Source organism: Augochlora pura, chromosome 10 (genome assembly GCF_028453695.1).
Source record: "Augochlora pura isolate Apur16 chromosome 10, APUR_v2.2.1, whole genome shotgun sequence".
NCBI lineage: Eukaryota > Metazoa > Arthropoda > Insecta > Hymenoptera > Halictidae > Augochlora > Augochlora pura.
In genome coordinates, this window is record NC_135781.1 from 32303712 (window position 1) to 32320235 (window position 16524).

The 16524-nt window shown below is 42.2% G+C and overlaps 1 protein-coding gene across 3 annotated transcripts in view; it reads left to right on the forward strand.

Moving 5' to 3' along the window:
- LOC144476475 (nucleolysin TIAR) overlaps nt 1-16524 on the forward strand; it is a 680102-nt gene that overhangs the window by 282444 nt on the left and 381134 nt on the right. For all 3 annotated transcript variants that reach the window (XM_078193491.1, XM_078193490.1, XM_078193489.1), the window contains exon 3: nt 5757-5814. In XM_078193491.1, coding sequence (XP_078049617.1) covers nt 5757-5814 — 58 coding nt within the window. The remainder of the gene's footprint in view (nt 1-5756; nt 5815-16524) is intronic.

The following is a 16524-nucleotide window of genomic DNA, read 5'->3' on the forward strand; positions in this document are numbered from 1 at the left end:
CGACCACCATCCCCCTTCCCCCGTGTTCCAGATCCCTCTCTCTCTCTCTCTCCCTCTCTCTCGGCTTTAATGGGGTTTCACCATGGTCTCGCCAGAGTTCAGGGTTGGCTGTTCTTTTCGCAGATGGAATTTCTAATTTGATGGGTTTTTTTCTCGCGACAGCTGGACCGATATGGTGCCGGTGTAAATTAACGTTTTTGATGGGCGAAATTGTTTCTCTTTGTTTCGCGACGCTGGTTGAATTTTATTTGCAATGTTTTGTTTATTGCTGTAGGACTCGAATCGTAGATCTCGTCTCTAAAATTTCTGGATATTCTTTAATATTTTTCATTTGTTAATTAATAGCGATTATGGCTTTAGGTTACTTACGATAAATATGGCTGTCAATCATTTCTACTAACCCTTTGCTCTCGAGCGGTGACTCTAAGGCACCACTAAAAATTTCTAAATTAAAATAATTCAAATAATCTAAAAATAATTTGTAAATTACCATAGTTATCAATATTTTAAAAAACTATTTAAAAATGCAACTGCTGCGCAATATTAAAATACTATATTCGTGCGAACGAAATTGTTCATAATTACCATTTATTACATTTACACCGTCGTCGTAAACCAATCAGAGTACCATTACACCAATGCAAAATTTTCTCTCGCAAGATGAAAATAGCCCGTCAATTCCAATCGTTGCAACAGTACTTACCGGAACATGAGTATCGCATAAAGATCGTCAAACGAAGAAGTACGCGACGAGATTTTCCATCTGCTATACGCGACGCTGCGCATTGTCGTTATTAAACGTCACTAATCCGTCGGTTAATTGATTTAACAATCGGCCGGTTTCTCGCAAACGAACAATCACGTCATATCGTAATGACTAATAGGGCCGCCGGCGAAGTGCGTTGCGTTCCGGCCGCCAGAGAGCGAGAGAGAGAGAGAGAGAGAGAGAGGGGGACTCGATCCGCCGGCGATATAATATTAACGAGTATTAACGACGGATATTTCAGCAGCCGGCGGCCCCGCGCGCACACGGCTTTCCATTTATACTTCTAAATACATATACATATATATATACATATATATCCTGTAAAGTATTTCACGACCTGCGGCGCGTTAGTAATCGAACAAAGCGCGGCCGGGATCCTGGGCAAAAACGTTTTATCGAACGGCACGCGGGGACCGTTTTGCATCCCTTTGGCCGCGTTTCATTGTAATTCGGTTCAATTATCGTTTGATTATATTGGACACGCGACCGCGTAATTAGCTTTGTCGCGCGACGAGACCGCTCGCAACCGATCCTGAACATTCTCTCTTCCTCCCTCCTCCCACCTCCTCCTCCATTACAGTTTCGCGGACATTTTTAATCGACGCCTGAGACGCTCGTCGCGCCGTTCACCATGTCGTCGAGCGATTCGATTTGTTCGAGCGCGATACCGGTTTTAAACAAACACGGCGCGATTGTTGATCGTTCCTGTTACACGGTGTCGTTTAAGTGGCCGGAAGATGGCAATTTCGTGGAGCGCGTTTTGCATGATGGAAAGATAATTAGAGGTTAGTAATGTTGTAAATCGGAGCGATGAGGACTGTTTTGTTAGTTGTATTTTAATTTGCCGTTCGCGAAATTAGTTATGTGTGATGGCGTGGGAAATAATTGACGATCGCTGGCTGTAGACGTAAGCTATCATTTAAAATCGCGGATCTCGCTTAGAATCGTTTTAGCGCTGACTGTACCGTCAATGGTTCGACAGATTTTATTTTTCGAGGATTCTTACATAATCTTTTAAACACTGTACACCTTTTTCTACAAAATCTTGACATAACTATTCTCAACTAATAAACGAAATAAACTAAATATCGCTTAATACTAATATTACAAAAATATAAAAATACACATGAAATTTGCATAAAGGCACTTAATAACCAGTTAATAAATTGTCAAAAATAACTTTAAGTTCAGACATTTTCACGGTTCTCTCACTTTTAAGGTTCTTCTTAACAACTATTTCTTCAGCGAGTTCGAAATTGGAGAATTCCAAGGAACGCTAGCCCGTGAAATATTTGCAAAAGCAAAGTGAAACGTGGTCCGAGAGAATTTGTCTCCGGTTGTAAAAAGCGCAAGGAGACAGAACCGTGCGAGGGGTGATGTAAACGCGGAGCATTCGTGAGTTGCATAAAAATCCGGACTCGCTGCGAACATAAGAGAGAGAGAGAGAGAGGGGTCGCTGTTTCAGGTCACCGTATACGGCTGTTTAAGAACTTGTTATAGGAGCTGCACGGAGTAAATGATCAACGCTTAATCGATTGTACCTGTAACGCCGGGGACGGCCTAAGAAAATGAGAAGTAATGATCCCGATATCACGGGGCGGCGCGGCACCGGGCTGGCTCGCGTGTAACTGTATTAACAGCGGTAGTGATACGGTCGGCGACGTATCAGCCACTCGGCTGACACCATTTTTCCATTAAGACTGACTACACTTCGTATCGTGTAATATGCTTTTACGATTTCCCTGCTTCGACTGCTATCCACCCCTCTTCCCTTGCCCTCTGGACTGTGCTCGGCAGATCTCGCGCGGGGTTAATTACCGAAAATGTAAGCCGCGCCGAGACTTTCACGGGGACATTTATTCGGCGGTCTTAACGCGAATGAGCGAATGACGGAAATGGCCTAACATCGAGCGCCAGAGGGTGGAAATGGTCTAACAGTGATAGTCAAATAAGGAAAGTAGGCTAATACTAAAATAGTCAAATGATGGAAATAGTATAACATCAATAGTCAAATGACGAAAATAGCCTAATACCAAAATAGTCAATTAACAAAAATAGCCTAATACCAAAGTAGTCAATTGACGAAATAGCCTAACAGTAATAATAAAATGACAAAAATAGCCTAACACGAAAATAGTCAATTAACGAAAATAGCCTAACACTAATAGCCAAATAACAAAAATAGCCTCACCATATATTCCAGAAAATTGATTTTTCTCCTTTCAATTCCAAATAAATTAAATTCAAATTTCAATTTGTTAGTGTTAATTTTCGACCGAAGTGACGCGACATTTCAACATCCACTGTATGGAATAATCAGCGATATTATTGCGTGAATATTTGACATCGTCTCGCTTGTAATTTATTTATTTGCGAGAATTCTATCTCGCCAACTGGGGACCATTTATCGCGATGATTTTCATTTTTAATGTAATTTCAATCGCACTCTTTTCTGCTGCGGATTCCATTAAATTTCTATTAAATAAAATTCGCGTTGAATTCGATCGAATTTCATTTAAGTCTTGAAACGTATTTACATTCGAACAAATTTATATTAAAACAGATTTGTATTTAAAAGAAATTTATATAAAATTATATTTGTATATAGTGAAATTTATATTATATCGAATTTGTATATAATGGAATTTATATTAAATCAAATTTATATGAAATGAAATTTATGTAAAGTAATATTTATATAAAATTTAATTTATAAGAATTCCAATTTATATAATATAAAATTTATATGCAATCCAATTTATATAAAATAACATTGATATTAAATTGAATTTATACCGAATAAAATTTATATTAAATAAAACTTATATAAAGTTAAATTGATACTGAATAAAATTGATATTAAATCCAATTTGTATCAAATAAAATTTATATTAAAACAAATTTACATTAAAAGGCCGTGCCAGACACTAAATATACTCAATTGAAGCACACTTTCGACTTCCAACAATTCAATCCATCACCGACATGTTACATGTACATTCAAAACCAAATTTCCTCCAAAATTAGTCTAGCAACGTGTAACAGCGGCTTCGACTATCCCTTCCCCGTCGTCTCAGCCGCGAGAAGCGCGACCCCGGCGCGGTAAAAATTGAAATATGAATGATACAGAGAGCGCGGCACGCGAATGGGGAACATCTTGGCTGTTTATGGATATATAAAAAAAGCTGTTCAAAGCGATAGTAAATTGTTCGAAGGTGGGAATAAAACGGCAACAAAAACGGAATCTCCTCCCGGCCCGCCGTATTCGTTCGTTCGGTAACGCGGCGAGAAAAGAAAAGAAAAATAGAACAAGAGGAAAACAAAATAGGTTCGCCAAATTTTTATTGCCGCGCAGCCGTAAATCTCAATTACTTCGCCGACACCGGGGCACTTTAGAAATAATGCAGCTTGTTCGGGTGGGGAATAAGTTATTGCTCATCCTTTAAGTGCTATAGACCTGATTATACGTCCCGGATCGTGATAAACTGCGAGCGGAAAGGACGTGTACACATGGTTGCCGGATTGAGTCCTGAACGTTATTTTATAAAACTCTGGCGCGCGGCGCGGTGCCGGCGCCGACGGTAACGTATGTCCCATCGCAAGGTTGCGCTCGTTCGAAAATCATTAAAAAAATGTCTCGGGCAACGGGGCGCGAGAATATCATCGTCGAAATCGAATTAATTGATCATTTATTTAGCAGACGTATTTTATTTCTCTTGGAATACTTCGAAACAACGCGAAAATGAATTTTTGCTCGAGCGGCTGTAAAATCGGGAGAAAAAATAGCAGATCCACTTTCGACGCGCGATTTTAAAGAGGAATCTGTCCTTTTTCAGACCACGTGAAAAATATTTCGAAGAAAAATTGATTAAACTCTGTGGAATTATTTTGAATGCACGCTGTTCGCTGCGATGTGAATACTTTTTGACGAAGCATCAAAGGAATTAAAATATTGTTAAAATTGAGTGAATAATATTTTTCTATTTCAATTTCAATATTCAATATAATAGATCGAATTGTCAGGGCGTCTATAGTCGCTGTCAGTATTGCAAACGCAAAATTTCTAAGCGCCAATAGTCACCGTCAGTGTTACAAATTCAAAATTTCTAAGTTTGCCTATAGGCGAAGGGGTTAATCCATTTTTATATCTTTGTCCATCCTGGCCCGGTTCCCGCCGATACGACCCTTGCTATCTATCGAATATCAGTGGAACGGCGGCACGGGGGGGTATACGGCGATGCATAAAAAATCGAGTTTACGGCGCCTGTTAGGGCGCCTGCGATATCCTGCACGTCCTATTCCCGGCCGGCGACGTCTTTTTGACGGTGATACCGCTTCCCGCGGACCGCCTCACGCCCGTATCCAAGAGTAAAGACTCGCCGCCGACCCTAAATAAACCGAATTGCGGGGTCGCTAAAAAATTTAGTTGTCTAGGAAGCATAAACAGCGGCGTATTACCGTTTCGAAACGGCCGGCATAACTGAGAACGATTACCCGGGGCAAATTGAAACTCTTCTTCTTCTTCTTCCTCTACGAGCTGCATCGAACGTACGAAATTAAACACGACGCGCCGACTAGTATTTAAGCCCTTGCACTCGAAGCAATTTAAATCAGTAAATCTGCGAACATTTTCTCGATCCGTAATATTAACTATTTTATGCAACAAAGTGCACTTTTGTGCGCACGAAATTAATTCTTGTGATTCAACAGTTTTACTATTTGACAACTCTTTGAATCGAAATTATATTGTTATAAAAATTATCATGGGTTGCAAGGGAACAATTTTAGTATTGTTTCAGAGTCACCACTCGGGGGCAAAGGGTTAAAGTGGTCCATAATCGGCAGCGGATCATGTAATTTAAAATATTACTCGCCGTCGCCGGAAATATCGAAAATACTGAATTATTCTCTTATAAATGTTTTTCTTAACAATTGAATATTGCATTTTGACCGGCCTGGTGTATTTACGACGATTCTGATATTGTTTCAGGAGATGAAAGTTAACTGGGCGACCTCTCCGGGAAACCAACCAAAACAAGACACCAGCAGTGAGTACCTTGACGTTTTTCCTATTTTTGATCGTCTCTGTAATTTCATGGCTCCGTCGCTTGCAAATATTAATCGACGGCTAATTTTCCGATACTCTGTAAATATCATTTCGAGGCGATTAAATTATTTCCCGTGAAAATACGGGATGTTTAAAGTGGCGCGCGGTTGGAGAAGTCTCGATTGTTATGGGATGGGAATTAAAAAATATATTATTGTCGACTTGCGAGAAAATATTGTATGGAGTATATTATATTGAATTTTCTAATGGTTTGGAAATATAAATTAATAATTGTATAGATAAGGATAAAAATGAGCTGGGAGTTCTCGTTTCCCTATTTGTTAATTTTTATTATAATTAGCTCAGGCAGAATTTACTGTGTCACTCTAAGTCATAGTAATTAACAGTGCTACAAATAATAATTTACAGTGAACTATATATGTATATCTATTTTAATAAAAATTGATCTTAGGTCTCTTGATGTACCAGTAACATAATTTAATATAGTAACATTTGATGACTGTAATATTTTAAAGTCTGCATACTAAAGTTTGTACTAAATAAATCTGAACTGAAATAATTTTGCAAAATAGTGAATTAATACTATGTATGTGCGAATTAATATTATCTATGTTAAAAAATAATGTAGACATTCGACACGCAATAAATCTTCGGTTATTCCATTGTTTTACAAGCATCAGGATTCTACGAGATGTTCCGCGTGCGTTCTGATGAAGAATAATGCGTTGTCATTCTCCCGCGTTCCTCGTAAATCATCAGGGTCTTAAGATTCATTAGTACTTCTCGGAAGCACTTTTTGATCTACGAAAGCCAACAAATTTTTCATTAGACTTCTTATCCTGCGAGCCTCGGCTAAGGATCACTGGAAATCTGTGTCGACTATTATCTGAACCAACAAGATATACTGTATTACAAATGATGGAATATCATAGCATAAAAAATAGTTGAAACATTGATAGCAAAATGGTAGAATTTTATTTCGATTTAAATTAAAGTTTCAAATCTTTGCAACCCTCTTAGACGATGCCATAGGATATGTGGAGAATAAAAATTATTCTGTCTCTGGTAAAACAGTTTATAAAATTTGAGGTAGGTGTGCCGAAAGCCGAGGCTTCGGTCTTTCGAATGAGTGTAGGTTGACTGTTCTACGATTTTTTTCCTCGGAGTTATGGCAGTTCGAATATCAACGATTTAAGGGTTCTTTAATCTTCCAGAGTAATTTGTGTAATATTCGATTTATTGTAGGTAGAAATGATAATCGATCGAAGTCTGTAATAATAATTTTCTTTATTCGCCTATTATCAAACTATAAAATAGACTACATATAATTATTTACTTCCTCATATTATAATAATATCCCATGAAATAATATTCACGTACAACTCTTACACAGTCGAATATATTTTAAATGCAATTTCTATATAAAACCATTCTTTAATAACAAGTTTATTCGCCAAATTCTATATTCAACTCAAAGATACAAATATCAAGAGTTTACTTAATGTTTCAAATATCTAGTTTTCCCCAATCCTTTCTCCGAACGAACAAAACTACCCCAAACCCTCGAAAACGCGACTCACGCGTCCTTTCTAATCCATCCAACACTCTCCCAGAGTATCAATCAACGACGTCCGGTACACCATCGAAAGATTCGCATTTCGGCTCGCCGAAAGGGTGAACACACGCGTGTACACCCCGCTGCGCCATTATACATGCGCAAGGAGCGATGAGCGGGTGTGTGCGTGTTTGAAATTCAGTGAGGGGCAGCAGCAATATTTAACTCAGTCTGAAATTCCTCTTTTTATAGACTTGTAAAACCGTGAAAGGCACATGGGACCCGATCCTGGGCGAGAGAGAGCCCCATCCACCCCGGTCCCGTCGCCTTCACCCATGTCGTCCTACGCTCTGTCTCCCTTCATCCCGACTCCGCCGCTTCCGAAGCGGTTAGAGACGGCGCTCTGTATCTCTGGTCGTTCTTCTCGCCGGCTTTTCCATTGCCGGACCCCCTGCCACCCTTGCCAGTCCCTCTCCCGCCCTTACCAACCCCCCCGACCCAAGCCGGTGCCTATCTCGCCCTTACCAACCCCCTCGACCCTCGCCAGTGCCACTCTCCGTCGTTCCTCGTATCCTTTTTCGAAGCGGTACACGGTGCACACCTCCCCGCGGACAAATGCAAAACTGAAACGCGCACCGACCCCTTCCTCTTCCTCCTCCCCCAGCCCGTTCTCTGTGTAAATACGGCCCCGGGAAACTACCGCACGGTCGTTGAACGGGGTAAGCACACTTTTTCCTACCCCCGTACGGCAACGGGCGCGCGGGGGGCAACTATACCACTCCTCGCCGCGATCGCATTCCCCGTCTATACCAGGACCGCCGCGCGTTCGGTGGTGGTGCGGGCTTGCTGCGGCCGCAACTGAGACGGGGAATACCAAGGCGGCGAAGGCGCACACGGTTATTTTACTTTTCCTGGATGGGAATGCGAGGAATCTCTGGTATATCGGCACACCTGCGCGTCCCGCGCAACTGCGACTACCAACGCTCGCGAGAGCGAGCAGAGCAGAGCAGAGCGCGCGCGTTATACGCCTCCGAGAACGTCCCACCGAGTGCATATGTATATTACGCGCGCCGGAGTTTATTTCCTAGCCGGCGTGTGTACCTCACCGCCGGCACACTTTCGGAAAACCAAATCTCTGTAGTCCTGTAAGTTACGCCCGGAGCCGGAAGATCTCCGGGAGTTTGCCCGCGAGAAGCCAGAGACGGCTTCTTTCCGACCGACGCTCCGGCTTTTCTTTTCTTGAGAATCGAGGAGAGGAGCGGGCTCTCGCTGTTCTTCTTCCGACGGGTTGGGGTACTAAACCCGTTGGATAGTAAATATGACTGGAGACTGTGGTATTTGTTTAAGTGGCAGAGATGACTGTAGACGCTACAGTATTGTTTAAGTAGTAGAGATGACTGTAGACGCTACTGTATTGTTTAAGTAGTAAAGATGGCTGTAGATGCGACTGTATTGTTTAAGTAGTAAAGATTATTGTAGACGCTACTGTATTGTTTAAGTAGTAAAGACGACTGTAGATGCGACTGTATTATTTGTTTAATCCTTTGCACTCGAGTGGTGACTGTGATAAGATTGTTTTATCACGTTGCAAAATAATCTTTATACTAATAAAGTTTGCATTTTAGACATTGTTGAGAAGGGTGCTTCAGCGTTGCGAAATTCATTTAGGAAATAAGAAAAGATAAGACCAATAAGACCCTGACAACGGTCTCTGTGCTTGGCGGAAGCATCTACCCTTCCGAGGGTCAATATATGCAAAGGAATAGATTATTAAAGCAGAACTTACGAAGTCAAGAGTTTGGTAATAGGAAGCCTCTACGAGGAACGCCAAGGTATATATCGCCGACAGACTTGTTAACAAAGTTCTGCCAAGCCTATTCTATAAATGTGCTATCGAACCGAAGAGCTATTCGACGAAAAGTATCGAGGTACATTATAATGGAATAATTTTACAATTTTATTGTTTTATAATTTTACTATTTTATGATTTGACAATTTTACAATTTTATAAGTTGACAATTTTATGATTTGACAATTTTGCAATTTTATGATTTGACAATTTTACAATTTTATAAGTTGACAATTTTACAATTTTAGAAGTTGACAATTTTACGATTTGACAATTTGACAATTTTACAATTTTATGATTTGACAATTTTATAAGTTGACAAATGTACAATTTGACAATTTGACAATTTTACGATGCGACAATTTTATATTAAAATATCAATTATATCTGAAATTTTCTCTTCCTCTCAACTTCGCCATAGAATCACCGCCATAAAACGCTAAGCCGTGCTCGGAAAATTACAATAAAGAAGCAGCGGACCGACGCAACCGTGGAAAAAAATGATTGTTTCGCGACGCGGTGCGGTACTTCCTTGCAACGTTGGTCGCGTGCTCGTCGTAGTCCCATAAAGCTCGGCATCCCGCGTAGCCAAAGAATAGTAGCCTGTCGCAGACGGTTGCCGCCTTAAATTCGGTCCCCGAGAAATCTGAAAACGCTTCGGCTTCCACGGATGTAACGGTCGCATAAAACCGCCGGGCGCTTTTACGCAGAAGCATAAACCCCTGTCGTTCAAAAATGACGCGAGCTTCTTACGGCTAATCGTTCGGCTGAGAGCTACATGCTCTCCGAACGTTACGCGGCAGTCGTTACATCGGAAATCGAACGGATACTATGCGCGTGAAACTTCGCGCGATGCACGGTACTCGGTGGCATAAACCATTCTGGGAAGAAATTCAGATTAGTAAAAGTGTTTTACAATTTTTTTAAATTGTTTTGCAATTTTTTAATCTGTTTTACAATTTTTTAAATTGTTCAGCAATTTCTAAAATAATTTTACAATTTTTTAAATAGTTTTAGAATTTTTAAAACTGTGCTATAATTTGTAAAATTGTTCTATAACCTCAAAACTGTTCTACGATATATAAAAGTGTTTTACAATTTTCAAAACTGTCTTAGAATCCTTAAAATTATTTTACAATTCTTAAAATTGTTTTGCAACTCTTAAAATTGTCTTAACGTCTATTAACATTCCCGCAGACATACAAATAAATATAAATAAAATGAACAAACGCTTCGAAGCGTTCCTCTTAGCTCCAAAAAGACTAGAATTTGCTAAATATTTCCAAAAATCGCCTACTCGTTTAAAAAATTGAGTAATCGCGTTATATAAACCATTATCGAGTAACAAATATTGTGTCGACGTCTCTCGGAAAAACTTCGATGCCCTGGCGTCGAACAGCAAGCTGGACTTTCAGCGACGAATTGGTGCACTCTGCAGAAACCGTGGCGGGTCGTTCCGCAAACTGCGTATCGCCGATGATATTTCACGGCCTCGAGGCTGGATATCTTACGCTTCGAATTTTCGACAAAGTATCTGTCCCCGGTATAAAAAGATACGGACACGCGAGTCTCCGATGGCGGAGGCTGCGGCTCTAAAGCCGCGGACGTTTACGACCGCTTATAATGCACGCTCGGGGAGCTCGGCTGCGGCTACCGCGAGCGGAAAAGACAACGCATCGCGAGCGGAAGAAATAACGCATCGTGAGTGGAAAGGACAACGCATCGCGAGCGGAATAAATAACGCGTTGCGTTAAGTAAATTGCGAGCCATTTAGAGTCACTCATAACATAGCGCGAAAGAAACTCATAGGACAACCTAATATAACGCAAAGAGATTCGCAACTCAACTCTGCCATAATGAATGCAGATTTCGAAAGTACAGACGAACCTTTCGAATCCTTTTTCCCCTTCTCTCTTCTTTTTTTTCTGTTGCGATGGGTCCGAAGCTTGTCGCAGCGCGCGGCGCATAAAGCAAGCGGTTTATTTCCACGGTATCCAACGATTTCAGAACGTGTAACCCGCTGTCCGCTCTAAGGATGACATGGTATAACTGCCCCGGCCCTCGCAAAACTTTTAACGCTAGAGTAAGCAGCGCGTCTGCGAATGCTAACAACGGCTGTCTCGCAAATTATAGCGCGGGGGAAATTGCTTGGGGGAACACGCCGGGTACCTGGGAATTTCTTTCTGTCGCGCGTTATTTCGGATTTTAACAGGCTGCTGCTGGATCTTCGATGCTCTGCAATCGTTTGCTGCGCTTGTAACGGAGACAAAAATGTTGTTCATAAGCAACGTTATGCTGGTCTTCGGGCGCGGATTTCCACCATGAGATATTTTGGCGAATTTGCGTTTTTAAATCTGCTTTTCGTCCTGCGCAGATTCTGGCCTGCGATGTTAAGGTTATGTCGAGGTTATATTATATTTTATTGTACTGTAGTATATTATATTTCTAATATATTACATTATACTGTATTATACTATACTATATTATACTATACTATACTATATTAAACTTCTAATATATTATATTATACTATATTATATTATATTTCTTTTTAATATAATATATTTCTATACACTGTATTTTATTTCTAATATAATATATTTTTATGTACTATATTATACTTCTTGCAAGCAAACTGTAGAGTTATACGAAAACTGAAACTTTTCTGCATTAATTACGAAATATTTAAGCTACATAACCTCTTTTTCGTTCGAAAATAATTGAAATAATTATGAACCCGTCTCCGTTTAACTCAGTTAACGCAAGGTCCAAATCCAACCCCAACCCTTCCAAACATCCACTGCTAAAAATCCTGTAACTTCGCTCTACCCACCCGATCGTCTTTCGATGAAAAAGAAAGCAGCCCGGAGGAATGCTCCATACTTGATAAATTCTAAAGAGGGAAGAATGCCGGCCAACTTTGCGAACAATGGCGCGCAGGTTGGAGCACGGCATCGCCTTGTTAATTGCAGCTTATTATCTCGTAACGCAATAACGAACGCATTATAGAGAAAGAGGATGAGGAAGAGGAAGAGGAAGAGAAGGAAGAGGAAACATTGCATTATTATCGAGGTATCCGGAAACGGTAAAACAGGTACCTTATCCAAGCAGAAATCGGCGATGAGCCGACAAATCTGAAACCATCCCGACCAAATAGATTTTCCGCGTGTACCGTGTCGGCGGCCGCAGCTAGCATTACCAAACGATTCTGTTTACGTTCGCTATAGTTCCGTGGGCGAGGGAGGGGGTTGGAGAATCTGTGCGTAGGGTTTTCTTCGGCGCGAGGTGTACCTCGCTGGTTGAGCGGAAAGGGATGAACAGGCCCCCAGGACGGAACACCGCGAAGACAAAGACGACGCGAAGCGTAAGCGGATTGGAAGGTCGCGGGGCCGTGTGCAGTGTAGGGTCGGATTGAGCTCTCTCTCTCTCTCTCCCTCTCTCTCTCTCTCTCTCTATCTCACGGCTGGGTAGAGACTGCGTAATCGCGGCATCGTTTTTCCTGCATTATGAATCGCGCCGGGGGATAATCGTAGCAGTATTTACGGGGCTTTTCGGCACAAAGGGGTTACACCCGCACGAATCCCGCTACCGTATTCCGTTTATCTCTCCCGGCAAAGTGTTTACCGTTAGACCATAAGCCACACGCCTTTGCTGTTTATATGCATTAACGGGGCTGTTATCGTTATTAACAAAACAGCAACCTGTCTTTCGTCCGCGCGTCTCTCTCTATCTCTCTCTCTCTTTCGTTTTCTACCCGCGGCGACGCCGACGGGCGCCTAATCCATCCACTTCCGCTTTCTTTCACGGCCTTTTATTTGTTACGATAGTAAAACCCGCGCGGATTATCAGCGACAAAGTAAGAACTGTATATATGTTACACAAATACAGTAGGTTTCAATATAAATAAAAATTTTCGCTATTGTTTCTTTTTCAACTTTTTACAGTTGCATTTGGTTAATTCGTATTTGTGTAAAATCTTAAATAGAGAGATAATTGACCCTTTGCGATCGAATGACGACTCTAAATAATTATTTTTTTCTTACTTTTTCTTTCTATTTTTCTCCGTGTCCTCATCTTCATCTGCCCCTCTCCATCTTTTCTCTCTTTCTCTCTGACTTTCTTCATCTTTCTGCCTTCATCTGCTTCTTTCAATTTTCACTCCTTCTCTCTCCTTCTCCCTCTCTTTCTCCATCTCTCTGTCTTCATCTGCCTCTCTCACTTTTCTCTCTTTTCCTCTGCCTTTCTCCAACTCTCCACCTCCATCCCCCTTTTTCTATCTCTCTCCCTCTTGCTCTCTCTTTTTCTCCATCTCTCTACCACCATCCGCCTCCATCCCTCTCTTGCTCTCTCTCTCTCTTTCTCCGCGTCTCGGTCTTTTTACTTCTCTCCCTCCCCCCGACATCGCTCTTAAATTTAATGACTCGCGAGAGAGCAGGAAATTTCGCGAGTCGTGTTTCTTTATTAACGCGTCTACGTGGGAATAATGTAAACGTTTTGCGACACGAAACCCGACCCCCACCACCACCACCACCACCACCGCCGGGAGTCGGCTTCTCTCGTACGCCCCGCCGTATAAATATTTTTCTCCGCTTCCTGTCATTAGTTCGCCGGTTTTCCACGACGCTCTTCTCGTTTTCTCTTTCGCCGACCAAGCAGCCCACGTCGCGGATTGTCCCTTCGCGGAATATAGCCATTTATACGGCGCGTGCATAACAAGATAATTAGTCTAATTAAGGGGGAACCGCGCGACCTCTTCCCCCCTCCTCCTCCTCTCCCTCCCTCTCTACCCCTGACATGCGACGCTCTTCCGATTCTGATTCGAAGTTTCAGCCGTGCGCCGAGACCTTGCTGAGAACCGTTTTAGGAATCCTTTGTTCCGTGCTGGAGCTATCGATCGAATTAAGCTTTCGCTGTGCAATTCTGTTTTTAATTGCCGTGATTAGGGTTGTTTCGAGCACAGTAGTTTCTTGGGAGATAAAAATTTGTTCTCGCGACTTCCTGCCAACAGTTTTACTGCTTGATAATTTTTTCCATCTAAACCTTATCGTCACAAAAATGATTTCGCAACGTAATAGAATAATTTTTAGAGTCACCACTCTGACTGCAAAAGGTTAAAACTCGTTCGACGAAGTTTGATAAAGTTTCGGAAAGAAATTGCAAGTACTTTGAAAAGCCAGAAAATAATAAATTCAAAAAGGGAGAAGAAATAAGAAATGAAATTGTTGTTCAATAAAAATATTAAGAAAACTATCTTTCCAACAACGATATATCGTTGATCAGTACTAAGAGGGTTAAATATACTACTGAATTCTTCGAACCATACTATCGCGTGTCAATTGTACAGTTCTACGTCGAAACGCGTCGGCCCGAAGGTAGCCAAACAAAGCTCGTCGAGCACGGGGAACATCATTGGACGCGTTAATCAGGCGTAAGAAGGAGGATCGATGGAAAAGACGATGGAGTGGCGATTAAATAGCCGCGGTTGTAAACGAGCAAGTTGGTACAGGAGGAGATGGAGGAGGAAGGGGGAGGCGTAGAGGCGTAGAGGCCGGGGAGATCCGTAGGTGTCTAGTGTCACTCGGGTCCGCGAAATGCCCGGCGTTTAACTGACGACACGATCGGCTCGATGGACCGAGAGAATAGGATCGGGGTCCACCGGCAGACAAGTGCATTGTGCATTCTCTTTGTCCTCGACGTTGTACCGAAACCAAGAGCATCGGACGAGCCGACGCGGCAACGTCCCGACCACCGTTCTCTCGCCGGGGCAGAGCCGCCATCGCCGTCCCCCTCTCGCCGCACCGCCCCCCCGCGCCGGTGGTGTAACGGTGACTCGCGCGGGGTGGCCGTTGTGCGGCGAAAGCGCTGCGGATGGCATTTGCGGGTAGTGCGCACGGGTTGACGAGAGGGAGAGGAATCGGTAAACCTCCGGAGCGGGCTTGGGTTCGGGCGGTGGGGGAGGGGGGCGGGGGGAGGGTATCTCTGCGAGATCAGACCGCGCACCGTCATACATCGGCTAATAGACACGGGGATATGCGGATCTGCGTCCTCTCCCTCTGCCGAAGCCTGTACGTCACTTACCTCTCTCGGCATCGGCGCTCGATATATTGTCGTTCGAGATTCGCCACTTGAGATTACGCGGCTACCAATTTATTGATTGAATTTTAGATCCGCCGCGGTTTCTTCCGCGCCGGGCTTCTCGTTGAATTTACTCGGGACAAACCTGCTCGCTCTGCCGACCCATTTAACCTCCCCCTTTCTCTCTCTCTCTCTCTTGAGAGAGATCGTCACGTTGCGAATCTCGAGAACCTGCTCGATAAGAATGAATCTTGTTCGTAGGCGCACGTTGTGTCGCCATTGCGCGGCGAGAGAATTTTTATGGAAATCTGAGGGTTCTTGTTACGCTTGGAGAATTTGGGAAGACTTGTTCTGGTTTAGGATAGTTTTCTGTCATTTTTATTTTTTCATTTTTTAATTTTATTTTGTTTTCATTTTAATATAACATACATACAATATAATATACATGCAGAATAGTATATAATATGTACAAAGAATAGTGTATAATATGTTCTATATAATATGTATAAAGTATAGTATACAACATATTGCATATAATGTTGAACAGTATATGGTTTATAATATATTGTATGTAATAGTGTATAGCATATACTATACAATATATCGTATATAATATATTCATTCTAATTTTAATTTTAATTTTCAATGAACAAGTGAAGGGCAATCAAAGGGCAAGGGAAGGGCAAGTTTCACCCTCACAATAAAAAACCGAATTTAAATATAATTTATCAGGCGTCAATCTCTTTTACGATAAAATCGCATTTGTCACGCTACTGTTTAAAACACTCGGTCCCGTCTAATGAGATCGGTAAGTCGCGGCTGAATCGAACGACGCGTTGTCCGCGGTCGTGATGCCACGATTGGATTTGTTAGCCGGAATCGCCCCGTGTCACGGAAAATGCAAAATTTCGTTTACGCTGCCTGGCCCAGTTTTCGAAGTTGCACCCGCGTGTGTGTTTGTGTGTGGTGTGGGCGTGTGTGTGTTGGCACGACCCTGGCCCGCTCGATTAAACGCCCGTGATTTTTCCGTCGACTGAACCGCTCCCACGGTAATGCGAGATTGGACCTGTGGCGAAAGGATGTCGGATGAAAACGACGCTTTTCAACAACTCAATTTTAGAATTTAACGAGCGATGATTCCCGTCGCGGAGAACTCGCGACGCCTTGTTCGAACGCGTACGCGATCTTCGGAATTATTATTATTATTGCAC